At 66.9% G+C, this 19,055-nt stretch overlaps 4 protein-coding genes and 1 long non-coding RNA gene across 5 annotated transcripts; 3 read left to right on the top strand and 2 right to left on the bottom strand.

The window, feature by feature from the left end:
- Positions 1-1,355, top strand: MESP1 (mesoderm posterior bHLH transcription factor 1; the record flags this gene model as incomplete). Its single annotated transcript, XM_084293121.1, has 2 exons — positions 1-879; positions 1,293-1,355. 2 exons carry the CDS (start codon positions 1-3, stop codon positions 1,353-1,355), a joined length of 942 nt encoding a protein of 313 aa, XP_084149247.1.
- Positions 1,356-3,148: 1,793 nt separating this feature from the next.
- Positions 3,149-4,771, top strand: LOC311213517 (gonadotropin-releasing hormone II receptor-like; the record flags this gene model as incomplete). Its single annotated transcript, XM_084293560.1, has 3 exons — positions 3,149-3,673; positions 3,959-4,163; positions 4,317-4,771. The coding sequence occupies 3 exons, from the start codon at positions 3,149-3,151 to the stop codon at positions 4,769-4,771; spliced, it is 1,185 nt and encodes a 394-aa protein (XP_084149686.1).
- Positions 4,772-5,754: 983 nt separating this feature from the next.
- TMED3 (transmembrane p24 trafficking protein 3) lies at positions 5,755-8,305 on the bottom strand. The gene is made up of 3 exons (XM_084293164.1): positions 8,148-8,305; positions 7,398-7,646; positions 5,755-6,980 (listed from the first exon to the last, which is right to left on the bottom strand). Exons 1-3 carry the CDS (start codon positions 8,286-8,288, stop codon positions 6,744-6,746), a joined length of 627 nt encoding a protein of 208 aa, XP_084149290.1. The 5' UTR covers positions 8,289-8,305; the 3' UTR covers positions 5,755-6,743.
- Positions 8,306-10,100: 1,795 nt separating this feature from the next.
- ANKRD34C (ankyrin repeat domain 34C) lies at positions 10,101-11,676 on the bottom strand (the record flags this gene model as incomplete). Its single annotated transcript, XM_084293367.1, is given in 2 exon segments — positions 10,101-11,099; positions 11,101-11,676. Coding segments are annotated over 2 exon segments (1,575 nt in total).
- Positions 11,677-13,492: 1,816 nt separating this feature from the next.
- Positions 13,493-15,241, top strand: LOC311213594. Its single transcript, XR_014618769.1, has 3 exons — positions 13,493-13,540; positions 14,533-14,651; positions 15,040-15,241. It is a non-coding gene; the product is annotated as an uncharacterized lncRNA (long non-coding RNA).
- The last annotated feature ends 3,814 nt before the right edge of the window (positions 15,242-19,055 follow it).

The following is a 19,055-nucleotide window of genomic DNA, read 5'->3' as shown; positions in this document are numbered from 1 at the left end:
ATGGCTCGCCCCGCAGCCCCTGGCCTCCTGCTGCCCACCACGGCCTCGCTGCAGCGCTGGGGCCTCTCCGCAGCCCCGGAGCCCGAGGGCTACAGCAGCAGCTCGCCCGCGCCCTCGCCCGACTCCTGCGGCCTCTCGCCTCCCGCCGCCGCCCGGGGGCCTCGCCGCGGCTCCGCTGCCCCCCGCCCGCGGGGCGGCCCCGTGGGCAGGAAGGGTGCCGGGGGTCCCGGGGGCCCTCGCCAGAGCGCCAGCGAGCGGGAGAAGCTGCGGATGAGGCGGCTGGCGCAGGCGCTGCACCGGCTGCGGCACTACCTGCCGCCCGCGCTGGCGCCCGCCGGGCAGAGCCTGACCAAGATCGAGACCCTGCGCCTCGCCATCCGCTACATCGCCCACCTCTCGGCCCTGCTGGGGCTCAGCGAGGAGGCGCTGGCCCGGCGGCGGGGGGCGGCCCCCCGGCACTGCCCCCTCTGCCCCCAGGGCCTGGGCTGCTGCCAGCCCCCCCCGGCACCGGCCCCGCGGGACGCTTCGCCCCCCGGCATGGGGGTGTGGGGGTCACCCCCCGTGATGGAGCCCCCCCTGGCGCTGCAGGAGGCTCCCGACGTGGGGACGGGGGCCTGGGGGTCACCCTCCTATGGCCCGGCCTTGGAGACCCCCCCGGCGCTGCACGGGGTTCCTGACATGGGGACGGGGGCCTGGCCGTCACCGCCCTACAGCCCCCCTGTGGGGACCCCTCCGGAGCTGCACGGGGCTCTCATCTCCTCCTGGCTGCCCCTCCCTCACTGTGCAGAGGCAGGGACCCCGCCGGACCCCCCCAGCGACCCCATCCTGGACGCAGGGCTGATGCTGCCGGAGGCTGCGGATGCAGGGACAGCCACCCAGGTACGTGCACGGTCACGGGGCTGGGGTAAGCACGGATGGGCCCTGGCAGGGGGCTGGCACGGGACAGGGCACAGCCTCTCCGGTGGGCTTGGAGCACCCCCAAGGCAGTGTGGGGCTGGGGTTGGGGTCGCAGCAGCGTGGTCAGGGACTGGGAACGGAGCCCTCGTCCCCTTTCCCTTGCAGCGGGTGCATGTGGGGCGCTCGGTGCCTTCCCCTGGTCCTGTCCTCCCCAGTGCCACCCTCCCCGTGTCTGTCGGAGTCCCACCAGCAGGCACAGACCTGGGGCCAGGCTCCTGCAGGTCCCTGAGCGGTGCCCTCCTGGCGGCTGGGCTCTGCCAGCCCCTGTCCCCGCTGCCCTGACATCCCAGCCCTGCCCTGCTGGTCCCCATCTCACCCACGCTCTCTCCCCGCAGGACCTCTCCGCAGATCTCCTCTCTCTCCTGGAGGCTCTGCTGCCACCGCAGCCCCAGGACTGACCGGGGCAAACCCCAGCTCCTCGGAGCCGGAGCCACGCAGCACCAGGACGCCTGTGACCTGGGGGGCTCAGGGGACGCGTGTCCCCCCTGGGACAGCTGGGAGGTGGGGGGGACGAGGCGCCTCGTGAGCCCGGATCCGTGCTGGCTGTGCCAGGCTGGCTGTGACTGTACATAAATAAACCCTTTTGCCCACCCTGTGTGTCGCCACGAGCCCATTCCTGCAGCAGCTGCTGGGCATGGGAGGGCTGCAACCTGCCCGGGCCAAGGTGCTGAGTCTGGGGCCAGGGGAGAAGGGCTGAGGTGGTGAAACTGCTGCTCCGGGGCGAGCCTCGGGGCATGGGCAGGAGCTCCGAGCACCACCATGGGGCCGGGGACCACCACACAGCTGCGGGCAGCATCTGGGAAAGCAATCGCTGGGAGGTATCAGGAGGGACACCTCCTGCTGCACGCCTGGCGGCACCACGGCTCCGTCCCGGGGCTCCGTGAGGGCTGAGCATCGCTCACCCCCCGCACAGGGGGCTCGTGGGGCCCCCACACCGCAGGGTTACACGGGGGGCTGGGGGCAGCAGCGAGGAAAGGGCTGGGGGCAGCAGGGTGGGGGCTGCACGCCGGCAGGCAGGGCACCTCGCGGGTGGGGGGACCCCACGGCCATGGGGGGGTGCAGAGGGGTGTGGGGGGGTGCAGGGGGCTCGGCCCCCTCCCAGCCCTGGCTCAGGGGTGTCTGGAGCTGGCGCTGGGGCCCTGGCCGGGACTGGCAGGCAGATGCTAATGCGCTCCGGGGTCTCTGGGGCAGGGGGTCTGCAGGGATAATGAGCCCCACTTAGCTGTGAAATGACTTGCTAATAACCCTAATTCCCTCCGCCGGGGGGGCACGAAGCCTTTGAGATGCAAAACGGCCACGTTCCCCTCCCCCAGGCTGCAGCCCCCGGGGGGCTTTGTGGCCATGGGGACACGCTGTGGCTTTGGGGACACGCTGTGGCTTTGGGGACACGCTCAGCCATGGGGACAGCCAGCCGCGTCTGTGCGCGTGCACCTCCGTGGGTGTGCATCTGAGCCCCTGTGCGTGTGCACGAGGGCTGTGCACGCCCGTGCCTGTGTGGGTGGCTGGTGGTGAAGGACCCAGACGTTCCACCTGGGCTGGCTACGTCAAGGAGCAACCCGAGTTGCCAAGGGCGTCCTGCTGAGCGGCTGCGTGGGGCCGGAGCGGAGGTGGCTGCGGGCTGCGGGCTGTGGGCTCTGAGCGCCGCGGTGCCTGCCCTGAGCCCTTCTCCCGGCCGCCTGCGGCTGAGCCGAGCGCCCATGCGGGACCCCCTGGAGCAGGGAGCTGGTGGCGTGTGAGCAGCAGCCCCGAGATGGCCGGGCAGGGGCCGGGCGCTGCGGCTGCAGGTGAGGGGCGTGGGGAGCGGGGAGCTGCACCCGGGGGTCCTGCGCTGGGCTGCCTGCGCCGGGAGGTCTCTGCCTGCGGGCAGGACCATGAGGGATGATGCGGGGTGGGGGGCGTGGGGTGGCAGGAGTGCCTTGGGGTGGGCAGGGGGCTGGGGCCAGCTGAGAGTGTCTGCCCCTGCCCTGCCTGCTGATGGAAGGGGTCCCAGACCTCTACAGGCTGTGGGGGGGTCTCTGAAGGCTTCCCGGAGCCCCCGGCTGCAGGGAGCAGCCGAAGGCTGTGCCTGGAGCTGGGGTGGGGGTCCTGGAGGGGACAGGGCCCTCCTGCCTCCTCTGGGACCCCCACCCCACTCCCCACTGCCTGTCTGCCTGTCGTGGCAGGAGGACACCAGCCAGACGCAGGCCCCACGATGGGGAACAGCAGCGCAGAGCCCCCCGGCAGCCCGACCCTCCCGGAGCAGGGCTGTGCCTGGAGCCCCCGCCCCGAGGGCGGCGAGGAGCCCCTGCGGCTGCCCACCTTCTCGCCGGCTGCCCAGGCCCGCGTGGCCGTCACCTTCGCCCTCTTCGCCCTCTCCGCCGGCTGCAACCTGGCGGTGCTGCGGGCGGCGGGGGGCCGGGGGGGCGCGCGGCGCTCCCACATCCGCCTGCTGCTGCGGCACCTGGCCGCGGCCGACCTGCTGGTGACGGTGGCGGTGATGCCGCTGGACGCCGTCTGGAACATCACGCTGCAGTGGCGGGCGGGCGACCTGGCCTGCCGCCTCCTCATGTACCTGCGGCTGCTGGCCATGTACGCCTCCGCCTTCGTCACCGTCGTCATCAGCCTGGACCGGCAGGCGGCCATCCTGCACCCCCTGGCCATCGCCCGCGCGCGCAGGAGGAACCGCGCCATGCTGCGTGCCGCCTGGCTGCTCAGCGCCGCGCTCTCCCTGCCGCAGGTGCCCGCCACGGAGCTCTGCTCCGGCCCCACGCACCCCCTGCTCCGCTCCTGGGGTTCCCAGGGGGGTCCTGGGGAAGGGGCCAGGGTGGCGATGCCGTGAGCCCCTGGCACGGCAGCTGGGAAGGGCTGGAGGGGTTCGGGCACAGCAGGGTCTGCCCCTGCCGCTCTGGTGCTCTGCAGCCCCGGGGCAGAATTGCCATGCGCTGCCTCGGGGAGGGGCAGGGTGTCTGTGCCCTCTGCAGCCCCCCGGGGTGGCACCAAACCGCCTCTGCTCTGCCCCCAGCTCTTCCTCTTCCGCACCGTCACCCTCCAGCCCCCGCACAACTTCACCCAGTGCACCACGCGGGGCAGCTTCCCCCAGCGCTGGCACGAGACCCTCTACAACATGCTCAGCTTCACCTGCCTCTTCCTGCTGCCGCTGCTCATCATGGTCTGCTGCTACGCCCGCATCCTCCTGGAGATCTCCCGGCGCATGGGCTCCGGCCTCTGTGAGTGGGGGCTGGCGGGGCCTGGCTGCAGGAGCTGCCAGCAGCATCCCGGAGGTGAAGCCCAGGCCAGGGCTGTGTGGGGCCCTCCAGGCTCTGCTCTGAGTGCAGGTCCCTGGCCCTGGCCAGGTGTCTGAGCCCCCTGCTGCGTTTCAGTCCCCTCCAGGGACGTGCCGTTGCGGTGCTCGGGGAACAACATCCCGCGGGCGCGGCTGCGCATGCTGAAGATGAGCCTGGTCATCGTCTCGTCCTTCATCCTCTGCTGGACCCCCTACTACCTGCTGGGGCTGTGGTACTGGTTCTGCCCGCGGGCCATGCAGAAGAGGGTCTCGCCGTCCCTCACCCACATCCTCTTCATCTTCGGCCTCTTCAACGCCTGCCTGGACCCCATCACCTACGGGCTCTTCACCATCCCCTTCCGGAGGGGCTGCGGCTGCCCCTGCGGGCACAGCCCTGAGCCCGAGCCACCCTCCCCGGCCACAGGCTCCTTCCGCTGCTCGGCCTCGTCCCTGCGGGCCCGGCGGGGAGCTGGGGGTGCGCAGGGGCAGCAGGTACCTGCCGGGCCGGGGCTGCCCGCTGGGGCTGGCTCCTGCCAGAGCAGCGCCCTGTGAGCCGGGGCTGTCCTGGCGCTGTGCAGATCCCCAGGGGGCTTCGGAGAGGGGACCCGCGATGGCACAACAGCAAGCACAAGTGATGGGGGCTCTGCGGCTCTGCTCCTGTGCCCCAAAGCACCTCTGCAAGCGGTGGGGCAGAGCTGGTCCTGTGGCCGGCTGGGCACGAGGGCACCCAGGTCTCCTCCACCCTCCCTGTGCCCATTAAGCCTTGTGCTGGGGCAGGACGCAGCAATAAAGCTCCCCGTGGCCAACTTGTGCGCTGCCTGCATCCATCCCCAGCTCGGGCTGTGCTGGGGCTGCCAGGTCACGGGGCTGGGGGTGGGCTGTGCAGGGACCCCCGCTGCTGTCCCCGAGGGCACCCGGCCTGGAGCTGCTCCTGTCCCCACAGCAGAGCCCCTGGGGACACCCCCGCTGACAGGGGGCAGCTTCAGGGATGTCTGCGGGTGGGACGGGGCTGGTGCTGCTCCCCCTGCAGCTGCTGGGGGCTGCTCGCCCCAGGCAGAGCCCCAGCCTTGTGCCCGCTGCTGGGAACGGGAGCTGGGCTCCTGCCCAAGGGCGTTGCGAGGCACAGGAGCCCAGCAGCTCCCGGCTCTGCGGCTCAGCTCCAAGGCCAGCGCGGCCACCGGGGCCAGGGATGGCTGGAGACGTGGCTGTGCCACCTCGCTCCCGTGGGGTGGGGGCTGCTGCTACAGCCCCCGGTGTGAGCTGTGCCTGGGGCCTCTGTGAGGGTGGGGGCTGCTGGCAGATCCGGCACAGGGACAGCAGGTCCCCCCCCAGTCTGACACCCGGACCTGTGCTGGGAGCGCATTCACCAAGTCCTGGAGTTGTTGCTGGGCCAGCCTGTGCAGGCAGGGACAGTGGCCGTGAGCGCCAGGACGTGGGAGCAGTGCCCAGAAACAGCAGCAGGAAGCACAGTCGCATGGTTTATTATGAAGTGGCAAAGGGGAACGACAGTGGTGCTGATCTCCCGTGGGTCTGGCAGGAGCTGCTGGAGGGGCTGGGGACGGCTGGGTGCTGCAGCCAGCCCCACTGCTGCTGGGGGCTGCAGGGAGCGGGGCTGCTGGGGGCTTCCTTGGCTGGGACAAAGCAGAGCTGTGCCCACCCCTGCTGCCTCGCACGGTGCAATGAACCCACCCAACTTGCCCCCCGACAGCCTCTGCAAGGTGGCTGGGAAGGGGAGGGGGTGTGGGTCTCAGCACAAGTCCCTGGCACACACTCATGTAAGGATGCCAATGTTTCCTGTGGCGTACATCACCTGCGCGTGTGGCAGAAAGGGGCCTAGGAAATGCTGCATCGCGAGAACCGTGAAAGCAAATGAAACAACCGAGCAAAAAGCCCCTGTTGAAACCTCACCTCCCTTTTCTGAGCCAGCCAGGGTCTCCTGGGACCCTGCTCCCAGCCTCGGGCGGTGCTGCAGCGTGCTCCAGGGGAAAGCTGCCCGCAGCGGACACAGAGGGGAGCTGTGCGCACGCAGCCGCTCCGCCCGCCTTGCACGGATGCTGCAGCCCCTGGGCAGCACGGGGGGCTGCGGGAGCACCCAGGATGGGGATGCTGGGGGCTCTGCTGGGGGCACAGCTCCCTGCCCTGCGCTCTGCTGGGTGCCCGTGGCCTTGTGCCTGCACCCTGCAGTCACACCTGGCACGGACATGGGAGCAAGATGTTGGTGCAGAGCTCAAAGCCCTGGGAGAGCCGGGGAGCGGGGCAGGGCACGGAGGGGCAGCGGGCAGGGGGGGCGGCAGCAAAGCGGGAGGTGCTGCTGGTGGGGTTTGCGTGGGGGGGCTGGTGCTCAGGTGGCCGTTCTCCATCCAGCTCAGCAGTCACGTCACCAACCTCTGCTCCGTCCCCAGCCACGTCCCCACGGCAGCACCCTGCGAAAAGCAGCGGTCAAGCGTGACCCAGGGGAACGCTGTCTGCCCGCTCCCTCCTGCCCCCCCCCTCCTGCAGTTTGGGCATGGGCACAGCTTCGGCATTAGGTGCCAGCTCCGCCGCCGCCTGGTCTCTTCTCGGTGAAGAAGCTTTTGAGCAGCATCACTTGCCCAATGCTGACCACAAAGAGGATGATGGTTTCCCCCACCGACCAGTAGGAGACCCGGCCGTTGAGGTCTTCGGCTCTGCTCCGGTCCTGCGCTTCCCGCAGCCGGTAGTGGGTCTGGGAGTCTATCACCGCGTTCAGAGCCTCGTGGATGGTGACGCAGGCAGACTCCATCTGGGGGGACAAGCACATGCTGTTGCTCGTGGGGCCCCACACAGCCCAGCCCAAGGACCGTGCTCGGGCAGCGGGGACAGGCAGCGGTTCCCTGCACGGCCGGGTCTCTGCCAGCCCCTGCCCCAGCGCCTGCCTGGAGCTGCAGGGCACAACAGAGAGCCCTGCCTCGTGTCTGGGCTCGGAGAAGGGCTCTCGGTCCCAGCCTGCTCAGCCGGCACAGCAGCTGTGCTCGTGCCAGCAGGAGGAGGATGTGGCTGGCACACCGCAGGGGCGGTTGGCGGGCGGTTGGCACTTCTGCATTTGGCGGAGGGGAAGGGGGCGAGCCCGGTCCTGCGGGGCTGTGCCGTTTAGCCACCAGCAGGAGCTGCAGCAGCACCGTCCTCCTGCCGCCAGAAGCAGCCACGTCGCGCAACGCACCTGTGTCAAGGCGGTGACGCGGCTGCTCATGTCGGGCAGGATGGGCGGCTCGTCGCCCACCTGCAGGTTGAAGTAGACGGTTTTGTGGGAGAAGGTGGAGAACTCGTTGCTGAAGCAGAAGGTGTAGATGCCCTTGACTTCGGTGTGGTGTGGGAAACTGTCATACTGCTTCTTGGTCTCCCTGTAGATCGTCCTGCCGTTGGGGTCCTCCACGTAGCAGTCCACATCGTAGTGCCCTCCGGTGATCACCTGCGCAAGGAGATGCTGGTGGCACCTGCCGAGCCTCCAGAGGATCCCTGCGCCCCGCACGGAGCAGCACTGTCCTGCCACGTGCCCATAGCACGGCCATGCCCTCAGCAGCACAGGCACCATGCCCACGGCTGCACACTGCAGGGGGGGGGCCCAGGCCCGGGGAGGTTCTGCCCCACGGTGCCCAGGGCTCAGGTGGGGCTCCTGGGCAGGGGGACAGCCCCTGCCACTGCTCTGGGGGCTGCTGCAGCCCGTGCAGGTCCATCCTGGCTCTGCCAAACAGCTCCAGGGCAGGCGGTGTTGGGCAGGGCTCAGGGCAGGGAATGGCCCCCAGAGCGGTGCAGGGGGAGCAGGGGCTGCACGGGAGAGGTGCGGGGGCAGCCCTGGCTGGGGCTCAGCGGGATGCGGGCAGGGGCATGGGCAGGGACGGGGGGAGACGGGTAGGGGCAGGGTAGGGGCAGGGTAGGGGCAGGGTCCCGGAGCAGGGTGCCGGGGCAGTACCTGGTAATCCAGCGTGAACTTGAGGCCCCGCTCCATGTCCTGGTGGAAGCAGTGCTTGTCGCTGTCGGGCAGCTCGAAGGTGAGCTCGGTGCCGCTCGCCCGCAGCGCGCCCAGCAGCAGGGCCAGCGCCCAGCCCCGCATCCTGCCCGCTGCGCACCGCTCCCGACCCCGCAGCGCCCCGCAGCACCCCGCAGCACCCCGCACCGCTCCCGGTCCCGCTCCCGCTCCCGGCCCCGCTCCGCCCGCGGGCCGCCCAGCCCTGACGTGGCAGCGGCTCCGGCCCGGCCCCGGCCCCGGCGCTCTTCCGGACGGGAGGCGGCGGCTCCGCGGGGATCGGGGGGGCCCGGGAGGGCTCCGGGAGGCTCCGTGGGGAGAGAAGGGGAAGGGCGAGGAGCGGCCGCGGGGCAGGGGCAGCGCTGGTGCCGAGCGAGCGGCGGCACGGCCAGCCCGAGCCCGCACCCGGAGCCAGCCCCGCGCCGCGCCTCGGTGCCCTGGATGCGCCCGCGGGGCCGCCCGGCACCCGCCCGGCTGCAGCGCACGGAATGCAGGACGCTCGGAACGGCTGAGCTGCGGTTTGCAGGCACCATTGTTTCATTGTTCTCTCAGACCAGCGGCAAATGACATTAAATAGTACTTTAAAAAAAAAAACAAACAAACCCAAACACACCACAAAACATCAGAATATTTAGAAACGAAGGCTATGGGATTTAAAATTCCACAGCCTAAAATATAAGACAAACTTCATTGATATAGGTAAAATACGCCTGGAATTCAATCTGTAAGACATTTGACAGACAGAAAGTGTAAACTTTAAGGCTGTAAAAATATAAGCCCACCTTTGCTCTAAATAGCATATTTAAATCTAAAATGCACTTTCGGGGAACATTCTTGTGCAGATAGAACCAGAACACGACGCTGCTGTGTGCAGGACCTGTGCAAAGTTTTGCAACAGCCCAGAGAAGGACCGCTAATGCCCCGGGTAAGGAACCAGCTCGTCCCGCGGGGTGGAGGTGGCGACACAATCGTGCCCCAGCCCGGCATGCGGGGCCGTGTCCCTGCGTCCGCTTCACCCCAAAGGACCGTGGTGGCAGCGGGGTCGGCAGGAGGGGGGAGTCCTGGCTGCGGCTGCCTGTGGCCAGCACGAAGCCCTGGTGCTCGCCACGTGCCATCCTCGGCACCCGCGCTCCCCTGGGGGAAGCTTCCCGCAGGGACAAGCCGGGACGTCAGTGCTCGGAGTTGCTCAGTGTGGTGGGAACTGCCCCTGCGCCTTGGTGGCTCTCAAGATGCTGAGGCAAATCCGTCCTGGTGGCAGGCCCGCTGAAGACTCTGGGTTGCACCAGCAACAGATTTAGCTCAGCCTCTGGCGTTTCAAAGTGCTCGGATATCTCTGAGGCAGGAATTGTCTCCCTTCTCCGGCACAGTGAGGGTAAAAATACATTCAATTGCTAAGGAGGGTTATTTCTGCTCTTCCAACCTCTTGCAGCATTAAGCTCCTTCCTGGTAGGCACTTCACAAATACATCAGCCCCCGGCTCCCTGGCGTGGGGCTCCCAGACCGGTTTCTGTATTAGAATGAGTGGGATGGAAGAAAAACGGATCATAAATAATCAGGAATAAATAAACTGCAGCCAGGAGCCTTTGTGTGAAGCCTGACTCTGCATCTGAGATGTTCTGGGATCGGATTTCTCAGATAGTTACTCTTGGGGGAAAGTCCAGAAATGAGTTATCAGTACATGACAGATGCTTCAGATGCTCGGGCTCGATTCCTTGCCGCCTGGCTCTCGGCAGCTCTGGGAAGCAGCACGAGACCCTCCTCGCTCAGCCCCTGGGCACGGGGCTGAACACCCAGGGCTGCCAGCACTTCCCCACGGCCGCTCTGTTCAGGAACCATCATTTATGTTTCTACAGAGAGCACATACTTAGTAAATTTTCTGGGAAATCGACCGTGACTCAGCTACTGGGCCACTATTTCCTCAAAATCAGAGAGCTGCCTCATCTGCTCCACCTGCATGGAGTGTCTCCGGAGAAGCTTCTTTTTGGTTCTCAGGTCACCCCGCTTGGGTGAGCTGGGAGCGATGGGCACCAGGGACTTCAAGCCAGCAGCAAGCAGGGAGGAAGGTTTGCTGCTGGAGCCAATGTCAGGGATGGGGGGGTTGGGGTTCACATTCAGAGGGGGCAGGTACCCCGGCCGGGTATGAGAGATGTGGTCTAGCAGCAGGGTCCCGGACCCTCGCCGCTCCAGGAGGTTGGGCGGCCGGCGCCGGGCAGCCACGGGGGACGTGCTGGCGAGGCTGTCCAGGGCCTCCCGCGAGCTGTTGAGCAGGGCCAGGTGGGACCCGTTCAGCTTCCTCCTCTCCGAGGCCACCTTCCCCACCTCCACCAGGCCCACACCATCATCGCAGTCGTGGTGCTCGATGCTCAGCCTCCGCCAGTGCAGCGCCTCCATCGCCGCCGGGCCCGCGGAGCCGCCGCTCTCCGGCTGCTCGGGCACCGTGCTGCGGCGGGGCAGGCGCTGGGGGCCGGCCGGACCCTTCTCGTAGCCCACCTTCCTGGAGACCTGCCCCGAGGCCGACGGCGTCCTCAGAGCCTGCTCGTCCACCAGAGGGAAGAGAGACGCGTCTTTGCTCTTGCTGCTGTTGCTCCGGGCGAGGGGAGCCTTTTTGGAGAAGGAGAGCTCACCAATGCCCATGATGACTTCGTCGTCCGTGCGCACCCGCTGCTCCTCGTGGTGCGCGGCGGCGGCCAGCACCGAGGGCGCGACCAGCCCCCAGGGCTCGGACTGCAGCCGCTTCAGCTGGGGCAGCCGCGCTCTCTTGGCAGCACCGCTTTTCCTCCCGGGGGAGGGCGGCTCGGGGGTGGCCTTGGCAGGGGGATTGTCCCCGGGCTGGGCTGAGTGCGGCCCGAAGGCACCGTCCTCCTTCTCAGCGGGCGGGGGGGGACGGGACGGCTGCTGTCAGGCTGAGGCTGGGGGCTGCCGTGCACGCCTCGGGGGGGGCCCCGTCCTTGAACTCCAGCGAGGGGGGCACGTTCAGGTACTGCTTGGTGGCCTTGGTGCCGGTGGCCGACTTGTCCATGGTGATGATGATCACCTCCTTCCCTTTCGCCCTGCAGGCGTTCAGGAGGTGCTGCAGCACGGCCTTGTCGTCCGCGTTGATGGCGTGGACCAGCGCGGAGGCTCCGGAGTGGTCCTCCAGGCTGGGGTCGGCCCCGTTCTCCAGCAGCAGGGACACCACCTCTCCCCCGGCGCCTCGGATGCAGGCGTGCATGAGGGCCGTTTTCCCAGACTTGTCCTGGATGTTGGGGTCGGCTCTGTTGTCCAGCAGGTACTTCACCATCTTGGCCTTGCTGATGCTCTGCTGGTCAACGTGCTTGGTGATGCAGGCCACCATCAGGGCGGTCTCCCCTTTCTCGTTGCTCTCGTTGATGTAAGCCCCCCCTTCCAGCAGCAGCCTGGTCAGCCGGAGCCGGCCAAGCCACACGGCCTTCAGGAGGGAGTTCCCCCCCATCTGCAGCACCGTCACCTCGTCCATGGCACCCGCTGCTCACTGGCAGGGAACGGCAGCGTCAGCCGGTATCTGGGAATGCAACCGGGATGGAGAGGTGAGGCTGGTGCCTCCGCCACGGCCCTCGCCCCAGCCCTGCCTCCCTCCCCTGGGTACCACTCTCCCAGCACTGCTCTGCCTCCCGTGGCTGCCCCCCCCCATGCATTTTCCCAGATCAAAAGAGATTCAGATTAGATACGATAAAGGAATTTTGTCCCACAAGAGCGCTGAGGCGCTGGCACAGGCTGCCCAGGGGAGCTGTGGGTGCCCCATCCCTGGAGGTGTTTGGGGCCAGGCTGGATGGGGCAGGGGGCAGCCTGGGCTGGTGGGAGGTGTCCCTGCCCATGGCAGAGGGATGGAGCTGGGTGGTCTTTAAGGTCCCTTCCAACCCAAACAGTGCTGTGATTCCCTGGCCATCTCCTGCTGCCTGCTGAGGTTGCTGGGGTGCAAGGGGGACTGCAGCAGGGGAAAAGCCTCCCTTCCTCTGGGACCTCCTGGAGAGAAAGAGCGGCTTTGTGGCAGCTGGGAGATGCATTGGCCCAGCCTTCTCACACCCCTACAAGGCTTTTACTTTATGACATCAATCCACTCTCAGTAATCTGATGTTAGGATTTATGGTATTTTTCCAAGAAGCCCCACCAGGCACAGGGTCTCCGGCCTTACTCTGCTTTAGTTGTGTGCCCTCAGCGCCCAAATCAGCCTCAGCTGCCCTGACCAGCCTCACCTGGGACCGCACCCACGGCCTCTGCCTGGGCTGGGGGCTCTATTTAAATGCAGGCCAAGAGGCTTGGGGCTGGTTTGAGTGTGTGGGTGCCCAAGGCTGCGTCCAGCCCTGTCAGGCTGTGGTTGTTCATCGGCCTCCCCTCACGGTCTGATTTGTCGCCTTGCCTTGGCCCGCTGCTCTGTGTTGGTGGGACCTGTCACCAGCCTGTCCCTGCTGATGTGCTCTCCCCACCTGGCTGCGTGATGGTTTCCTGCTGCTGACGGCTGGCTGCCCCTCCTGGAGCAGCTCTGCTCTTGCTGCCCCTGGCAATGCAACTCTCAGCTCATCTTGCCTCGCTCTTTTGCAGCTCTACTTCTCCAACAGCCATGCTGGCGTTTGCCTGGATGCAGCCGATTTCCGCGAGTGCCAGAGAAATCAGAACGGTCCCGATGCTGCTGTGGTTTCTGCAGTGTCTCAGAGGTCCCTCAGGCTGCAAGGCAGAGCCTGCTGGAGGCTGTGAGCATCTCCTGCGGCTTCTCGAGCTGAGGCTGTGATCTTTGCTTCCTCGCTGCTGAAGGAAATTTTAAGCAGCCGCTGTCATGCTGTCTGCAACCCTGTGCTGCTTCGTGGTGCTGTGAGCTGCTTGTGCAGGAGAGTGCTGTAGGAGAGCAGCTCCACTCGTGGCAGGACTGGCTCAAGAGGCTCAACGGGCACGGTCTCTTCTGGAAAGTGCTTCCCTGACTGCCTGGCACGGGCTGGCTCCGGGAAATTCAGCCGGGCAAGGCTCCTGCGTGCTGCTCCACTGCCACCGCCCAGGATCTGGGTGCCTCCTGGCCCTGTGCCTGCCCCTCCTGGAGGAGCAGCACCCGCAGCTCTGCGACCCGCTGAGCTCCGTGCACGAGGCACAAGCGGCGGCTCGGAGCTCTGCTGGAAGGGGCAGCAAACGCCCGGCCCCGCGGGAACGTCGGAGGCACGGGGACCCTGCCGCCTGCGAGCCCCCCCCCCCCCCCGCTGCCCCTCCCTGGCCGCGCAGCCGGCGGCAGCTCCCAGCCCTCCCGTGCCCACCCGGTGCCCCCCAGGGGCCGCCAGCCCGCAGCTCACCGGCCGTCCCCGGAGCCTCCCCGGCGGAGGATGCGCGGCCCCGGCCCGGTAAGTGCCGCGCCCCCAGCCCCCCCCCGGGTGCCCGCAGCTCTCACCTCCATCCCCCTCGTCCCGGCCGCCGGCGGGACCCGTGCCGGTGCCTCGGGCCCCCCCCGCCGTCCCGGGGGCCAGCAGGACGGACCGGGGATGCGGGGGGCTCCTTCCCCTCCCTCCCCTCGCGGCGGGGCTCCCCCGGCGCCGCTCGGTGCTGCGGGCACCGGGCAGAGCCCCCCGGGAGGGGCCGGCCCCCGCCGCCCGGTGCCCCCCGCCCGCTCCGTGCGCCCCGGGCGGCTGCGGCACCGCCGCCGTGCCCGCTGCTCCCGGCCGCACCGGGGCTGCGCGGGGAGGAGGCGGGGGGCGGCGCGTCCGCCCCCGGCTGGCTGCGGGGAGCGGCGGGGAGGGGGGGCGAGAACGGGCGGGCGTCCTGCCGGCCGCCTCCGCGCGTGGCCGTGGGCGAGGCGCGTGGCCGGGTGCCCCCGGCCGGCTGCGGAGCCCCGGGGGTCCGCGTGCGCGCACGCCGGGTGCGCCCGTCCCGGGGTGGGGGCGATGCGGGCAGCGCCGTGAGAGGGTCCCCGGGGGTGTGCGTGTGCCCCCGGTGCGGCTCTGTCCCGGCACGCGTGGGCACAGCGCCCGGGGGGTTGCGTGCGGGGTGCGCGGCTCTGCCCCGCGTGTGCCCGGCGCCACTGAGGGCAGCCCAGCAGGGAGAGGAGAGGGCTCCCCGGGGGGGGCTGTGCTGCCCCCCGCCGTGGGGGCTGGCAGGGCCCGGGGGGGCGCAGCCAGGAGCAAACTGCGCAGAGCCCACGGCTGGACCTGCCTGGGGTGGGGTTGGGCTGAGCCCCCCGAGCTCCACCTGACAGAAATGTGACCCCGGGGTCTGCGTGCGCAGGGGGCTGCCCAAGTGCTGTGTTGCAGGGGGAAACCAGAGGCCGTGTGGTGCCTCCTAGGGCAGAGCCTCCCCTCGGGGTCCAGCCAGAAGCTGCCACGACCCTCTGCTGTCACAGGGGCAGAAGTCCCCGGTCCTTGAATCTCATCCAGGCAGAGAACCGCTTTCCTGCAGCCTCCAGCCCGTCTTGCTCAGCTGAGAAGCTTGGCTCTTCAGGAGCAGTCCCAGCAGAAACAGGTAATTGGCTACAAGGTGGGGAAAAATGGTCATAAATGCGTGATAAACACAACGTTGCACATGACTCTGTAATTTAGCAGGCTACTGCTGCCTGTAGTGGTATTTATTATAGCACTCTCCCTGAAACTAGATTAACATTAAGGGAAACTCTCTCGTGATTACTAAAATATAACCTAAAATTGTAGCCTTCTTTGGTAAAAGATGATAATAACAATAATAATCAGAGCCAGCAGAAAAATGAAGTAGGTCTTATTACGTTAGCAAGCGTTTAGGAAAACTTTATGGCAGCTTCTTTATTAAATCAAGTAAAGCAAAGACTTCTCGGTAACTTGCTAAATTGCCCATATAAGCTCTGAAAATGTAACTGTTTGTCCATTCATTTTCACAGATGCACGCACAGCAGATTATTTGTAGCAAGGCTCTACATGCAGAACAGATTTAGAATCACAGAAGTTGCCTTGGCAGGATGAGAGCTCTCCCCAGGAGTGTGGGTTTGTTCTCCCTTCTGCTCCCCATGGCAGCGCTGCAGCTCCCGGGCTGGACCAAGAGGAAAGGCGCCCACCTGCCCCGGTGATTCCAGAGCTAAGGGCAGCGAGGTACAGCCACAACGGGGGAGAGAGGTTTTGGGACCTCAGATGTGATGGGAGTGGGCACCTGCATAAGGGCAGGGCGATGTGACAGACCAAGGCTGTCCCCTGGGGCAAGGTGCCCCTGCAGAGGGGCCTGGGCTGGTGGCCTCATCCAGCTCTTGGTGGTGGTGTGCCCCGGGCTGGTTGCACCCCACAATGTGTCCACTGAGAGGTTTGGGGGGGCTGCTTCAAAGGGAGGGGGCTGCTGCGTTTCCAGTGTGTAGCATTGGCTGCTGCATGGAGAGCTGGCCGTGCTGTGCAGAGGGCTGTGAGACACGGTGAGTGGCGTGTGACATCCCCCAGGCTCTAATTATTGCTCCCAGTAGCTCTCCTCTCTGTTAGGTGTCAGCAGCAAGAGCCGAGGAGCCGGCACCCCCTGTCTGCACGGGACTCTTGCCCAGCCCTGTCCTGGTGCGTGGTGATGCCGGCTCCATCTGCACGTGGGTTTCCAGCCCTGAGGAGCTGCTGGCGGGCTGCCCACGGGGCGTTTTGGGTTGGGGCTGGCTGTGGGTAGTGCTGGCAGGGCTGTGTGCATGAGCCAGACCGCTCAGATCACACCAGGGATACCCCACGGATGGGGCTCAAGTGTCCATCGTAGCCCACTCCATTTCCACACCAAGCGTTTGCCTCCTGCTTCCTGTTTTGTTGAATAATTCATAACGAGTGATTAATGGAGATGTGCCTTCCCTGTTCACACATTATCACAGGTTGCGTTTTCTCAGCACTATTAGTTATTCAGAACGATTTGCTGAGTAATGCCCGAGCTCCTCGGGCCGCAGTGCCCTCCCTGGTGATGGGGTGGGGGGCACGGGGGGCTCCCGGCTGCACCCACCTGCTCGGGGCCAGGTAAGCAGCACTGCGTGCCCAGTGCCAGGTCACCGGGCTGGGAGCGCAAGGCCCAGTTGCTTGGACATACAGACGGGTGTGCCTCCAGCAGGAGATGTGGGTTAAACGGGTGGTTGGTTACACAGCAGAGTTGTGAATATTCCTGCGCCTTCCCTGGTTTAACACAAACACGAAGGGGTTTGGCTGAACCAAGGGGTTTGTAGAGATGCCTGGAAAGTGCTCTGTCATCGCAGCTTTAACCCACCCTGTCCTTCTGGGCTGAGCATTTTGAAGTCACCTTTGGTACGGGAGCATCAGTGTGGCTCACTCGTGGCTCTCTGCTCGCACAGATCAAGCAGTGCTGTCCGAGAGCCCCCGGGGGGCTGACAGGGGAGGGAGGGCAGAGCTTTGCCCGAGCTGCCAGGGCCGGCTCATCCTGCAGCTTCGTGCTGCTGGCAGTGAGCATGGGGCTGTCCAGGAACTGCTGCCAGGGTCCATCTGGGGGAGGCTGGGTCATCCCAGAGAGGGGATTGGGGCCGGATCCTTGCTTCAGCCTCCTCCATCCAGCATCCCGGGAGGTGCCATGGCAACGGGGCCGGCAGCGATGGTTGCAGGGGGAGCTGAAACTCTGGTGCAGGGGCTGGATGTGGCCCCGGGACAGGCTGCACAGAGCGGGGGGCTCGGCTGGAAGTGCTGGGGGGAGGTCTGGGGCCTGGGCTGGGGTTGGAGAGGACAGAGCTGAGCCCAGCAGGATCCTGCCCCCAGGCACTCCAGGAGGGCCCTGAGTGCTGCCCATGAAGATGCTCTGGCGAGGGGCTGGGTGGGCACCTGCACCCTGTGAAGCCACCGGCAGCACGGCAGGGCACGCGCTGTGCTGCAGGAGAGGACAGCAGAGCCGCTGGGTGCTCGCTGGGCTGCTCCAGCCACCTCACTGCAGACAAGCGGGCAGCTCTGGTCAGTTTATTGCAGCTTTAGGATGCTATAATTAGAGCCTGGCCTGGGAGGAGGGACCTGCTGTCAGCTGCTTAGGGCCTGTGACGGGACATCTGGTGTGTCTGGTGCTGCTGTGGTCTCTGGCGCACTTGTTCCAGAGCTGCAGTGCTGCTCCAGGAGGCCAGAGCTGTGAGCACAGGATGGATGCGGAGTGGCAAGGGGTGGCCACAGCTCCGAGTGCTTCTGGGGCCATGGGGGGAGCTGCAGTGCACGCAGTGGATGCCTGGTCAGAGCCCAGCCCATCTCTTGGGGTAGGGGCTCCTCCTGGCACAGCGGCTCCCCGGCCCTGCGCAGCCCACCCCGGGTGTGGGGGCTGCCGGGGGACGCGGGGACACGGTGCGCAGCCTCGCCTCTGCCGGCGGGCTTGGCTAAATGCAGACCGTCTCCCTGGGGACGGCACGGCGCTGGCTCTATTTTGGGTGCTCTTGCAGAACAGCTGGTGATCATCCCTTACACCGCGCGGAGATGGCTGCGCACGGCTATTTCTGCCAGCTCATCCACGCACGGCAGCTTTTTATAAACACGCTCGCCCTGCAGGGACGGACGCAGGTGCTGGCGGCAGCGGTCGGTGCTGGCGTCTCGCAGAGCACCACCTCTGCCACGAACGCTGCTCCTGCCCTGCTGGGGCACGGCCGCAGTGCAGGATGTGTCCCCTGGCCCACAGGGCTCAGTGGGGCACAGAGCCTGGGGCTGCCTTGGGCACGTGGGGGTCTGGGGGCTCTGGGGAGCTGTCCTGGTGCAGGGACCGTGGGGACACTGCGTGGTCACCGCCCGGCTGGTCCTGGCTCAGGGGGGCAGCAGCTCGCCCTTACCCTGGGGCACCAGGAATGGAGGAGCAGGTAGGTGCCTGTTTGCTCCTCAAGAGCTCTTCCACATCCCACGGCATTGCCAGGGCAGGCGGAGGTGCTCGCATGGACCAGCAGCCCCCTCCTGGCTTTAGAAAATGCTGCCTGCTAATTTCTGAGTCTGAGCGCTGTGCGTGCTGCACGGCTGGACGCAGGGCCAGAAGGGACAAATCCTGCTCAGACGCTTTTCACCTCCAGCTCTGTGAGCTCCTGGGCCCCAGCCCTCCTGGGATGCCCTGTGCTGGACAACCTGTGCCATCTCCTTTTGTGGCTTCAAGGCAGCCCAGCTCTGAGCCTCTCCTGCCCAGGGGAAGGGAACCCCCACAGCTGCTGCTTTGGCAGGTCCATCTGCCCAGAGGGCGACTTGCTGGGGAAATCCTCCTGCTGCAGGCACAGGGAGAAGCCCGAGCCTTCTCTCCTCCCAGACCTGGTGAGGCCAGGGCTTGCTGCTGCTCAGGGATGCGCAGGAGCAAGGAGGCAGCTGAGGGGAGGACAGAGGGTGGCCGCTGCTGTCCCCTCAGGTGGCCCCGGGATGGGGAGCAGCAGCTGGGGGGCAGAGTATGAGCCCTGAAGTGCCCCCTCCATCCGTCCCCACCTCTGCTTCCGAGCTGGGCAGTCCCCCAGGGCTCATTGCCTCCTGCTGGGGGGGGGCTCAGCCGAAGCACAAAAATAGCGGCCCCCTGCCCCGTGAGCTGTCGGAGGCAGGAGCAGCTGGTGAGCCAGCGCTTCCGAAAGAGGCTGCATCATCGCAAGTGGGTCTGGGGTTTCTATGGCAACCGCGGGGTAAAAATAGTGTGGGAGCACTGGGGAGCTGCCAGGCCTGGCAGGGAGAGCTCCTGGCATGCGGCGCTCTGCGCAGCGGGGCTGGTGGCCGGGCCCTGTGCCGTGCCCCCCGGGGAGATGTTGCCCGTCCTGGAGCCCCTCTGCTCCATCCCCCTGCCCCTGGGGAGCTGCTGGCCCCACGGGGGGATGCTGGGGCTGGGATGTCCCTCCTGCCCCTGGCTGGGAGCCCTGCAGAGCGGAGCCTGGGCTGCTCCCCGCGGTGACCCCTTTGTGTCCCCTTTGTGTCCCTGCTGCAGCGGGATGCTCGCTCCTGGGGGTCTCCATCCCGG

This window comes from Netta rufina, assembly GCF_964035555.1.
Source record: "Netta rufina genome assembly, chromosome: 11".
Classification (NCBI taxonomy): Eukaryota; Metazoa; Chordata; class Aves; order Anseriformes; family Anatidae; genus Netta; species Netta rufina.
Note: the sequence above shows the minus strand (reverse complement) of the source record. Positions and strands in the feature narration are given on the sequence as shown.

Bases quoted from the DNA above. Each gene is read 5' to 3' on its own strand.
- TMED3 (XM_084293164.1), bottom strand. From the start codon at position 8,288: ATGCGGGGCTGGGCGCTGGCCCTGCTGCTGGGCGCGCTGCGGGCGAGC. The intron at 7,647-8,147 runs GTACTGCCCCGG...CTCCTTGCGCAG, and splicing joins AGTTCACGCTGGATTACCAG to GTGATCACCGGAGGGCACTA. The intron at 6,981-7,397 runs GTGCGTTGCGCG...TTGTCCCCCCAG, and splicing joins GCGTCACCGCCTTGACACAG to ATGGAGTCTGCCTGCGTCAC.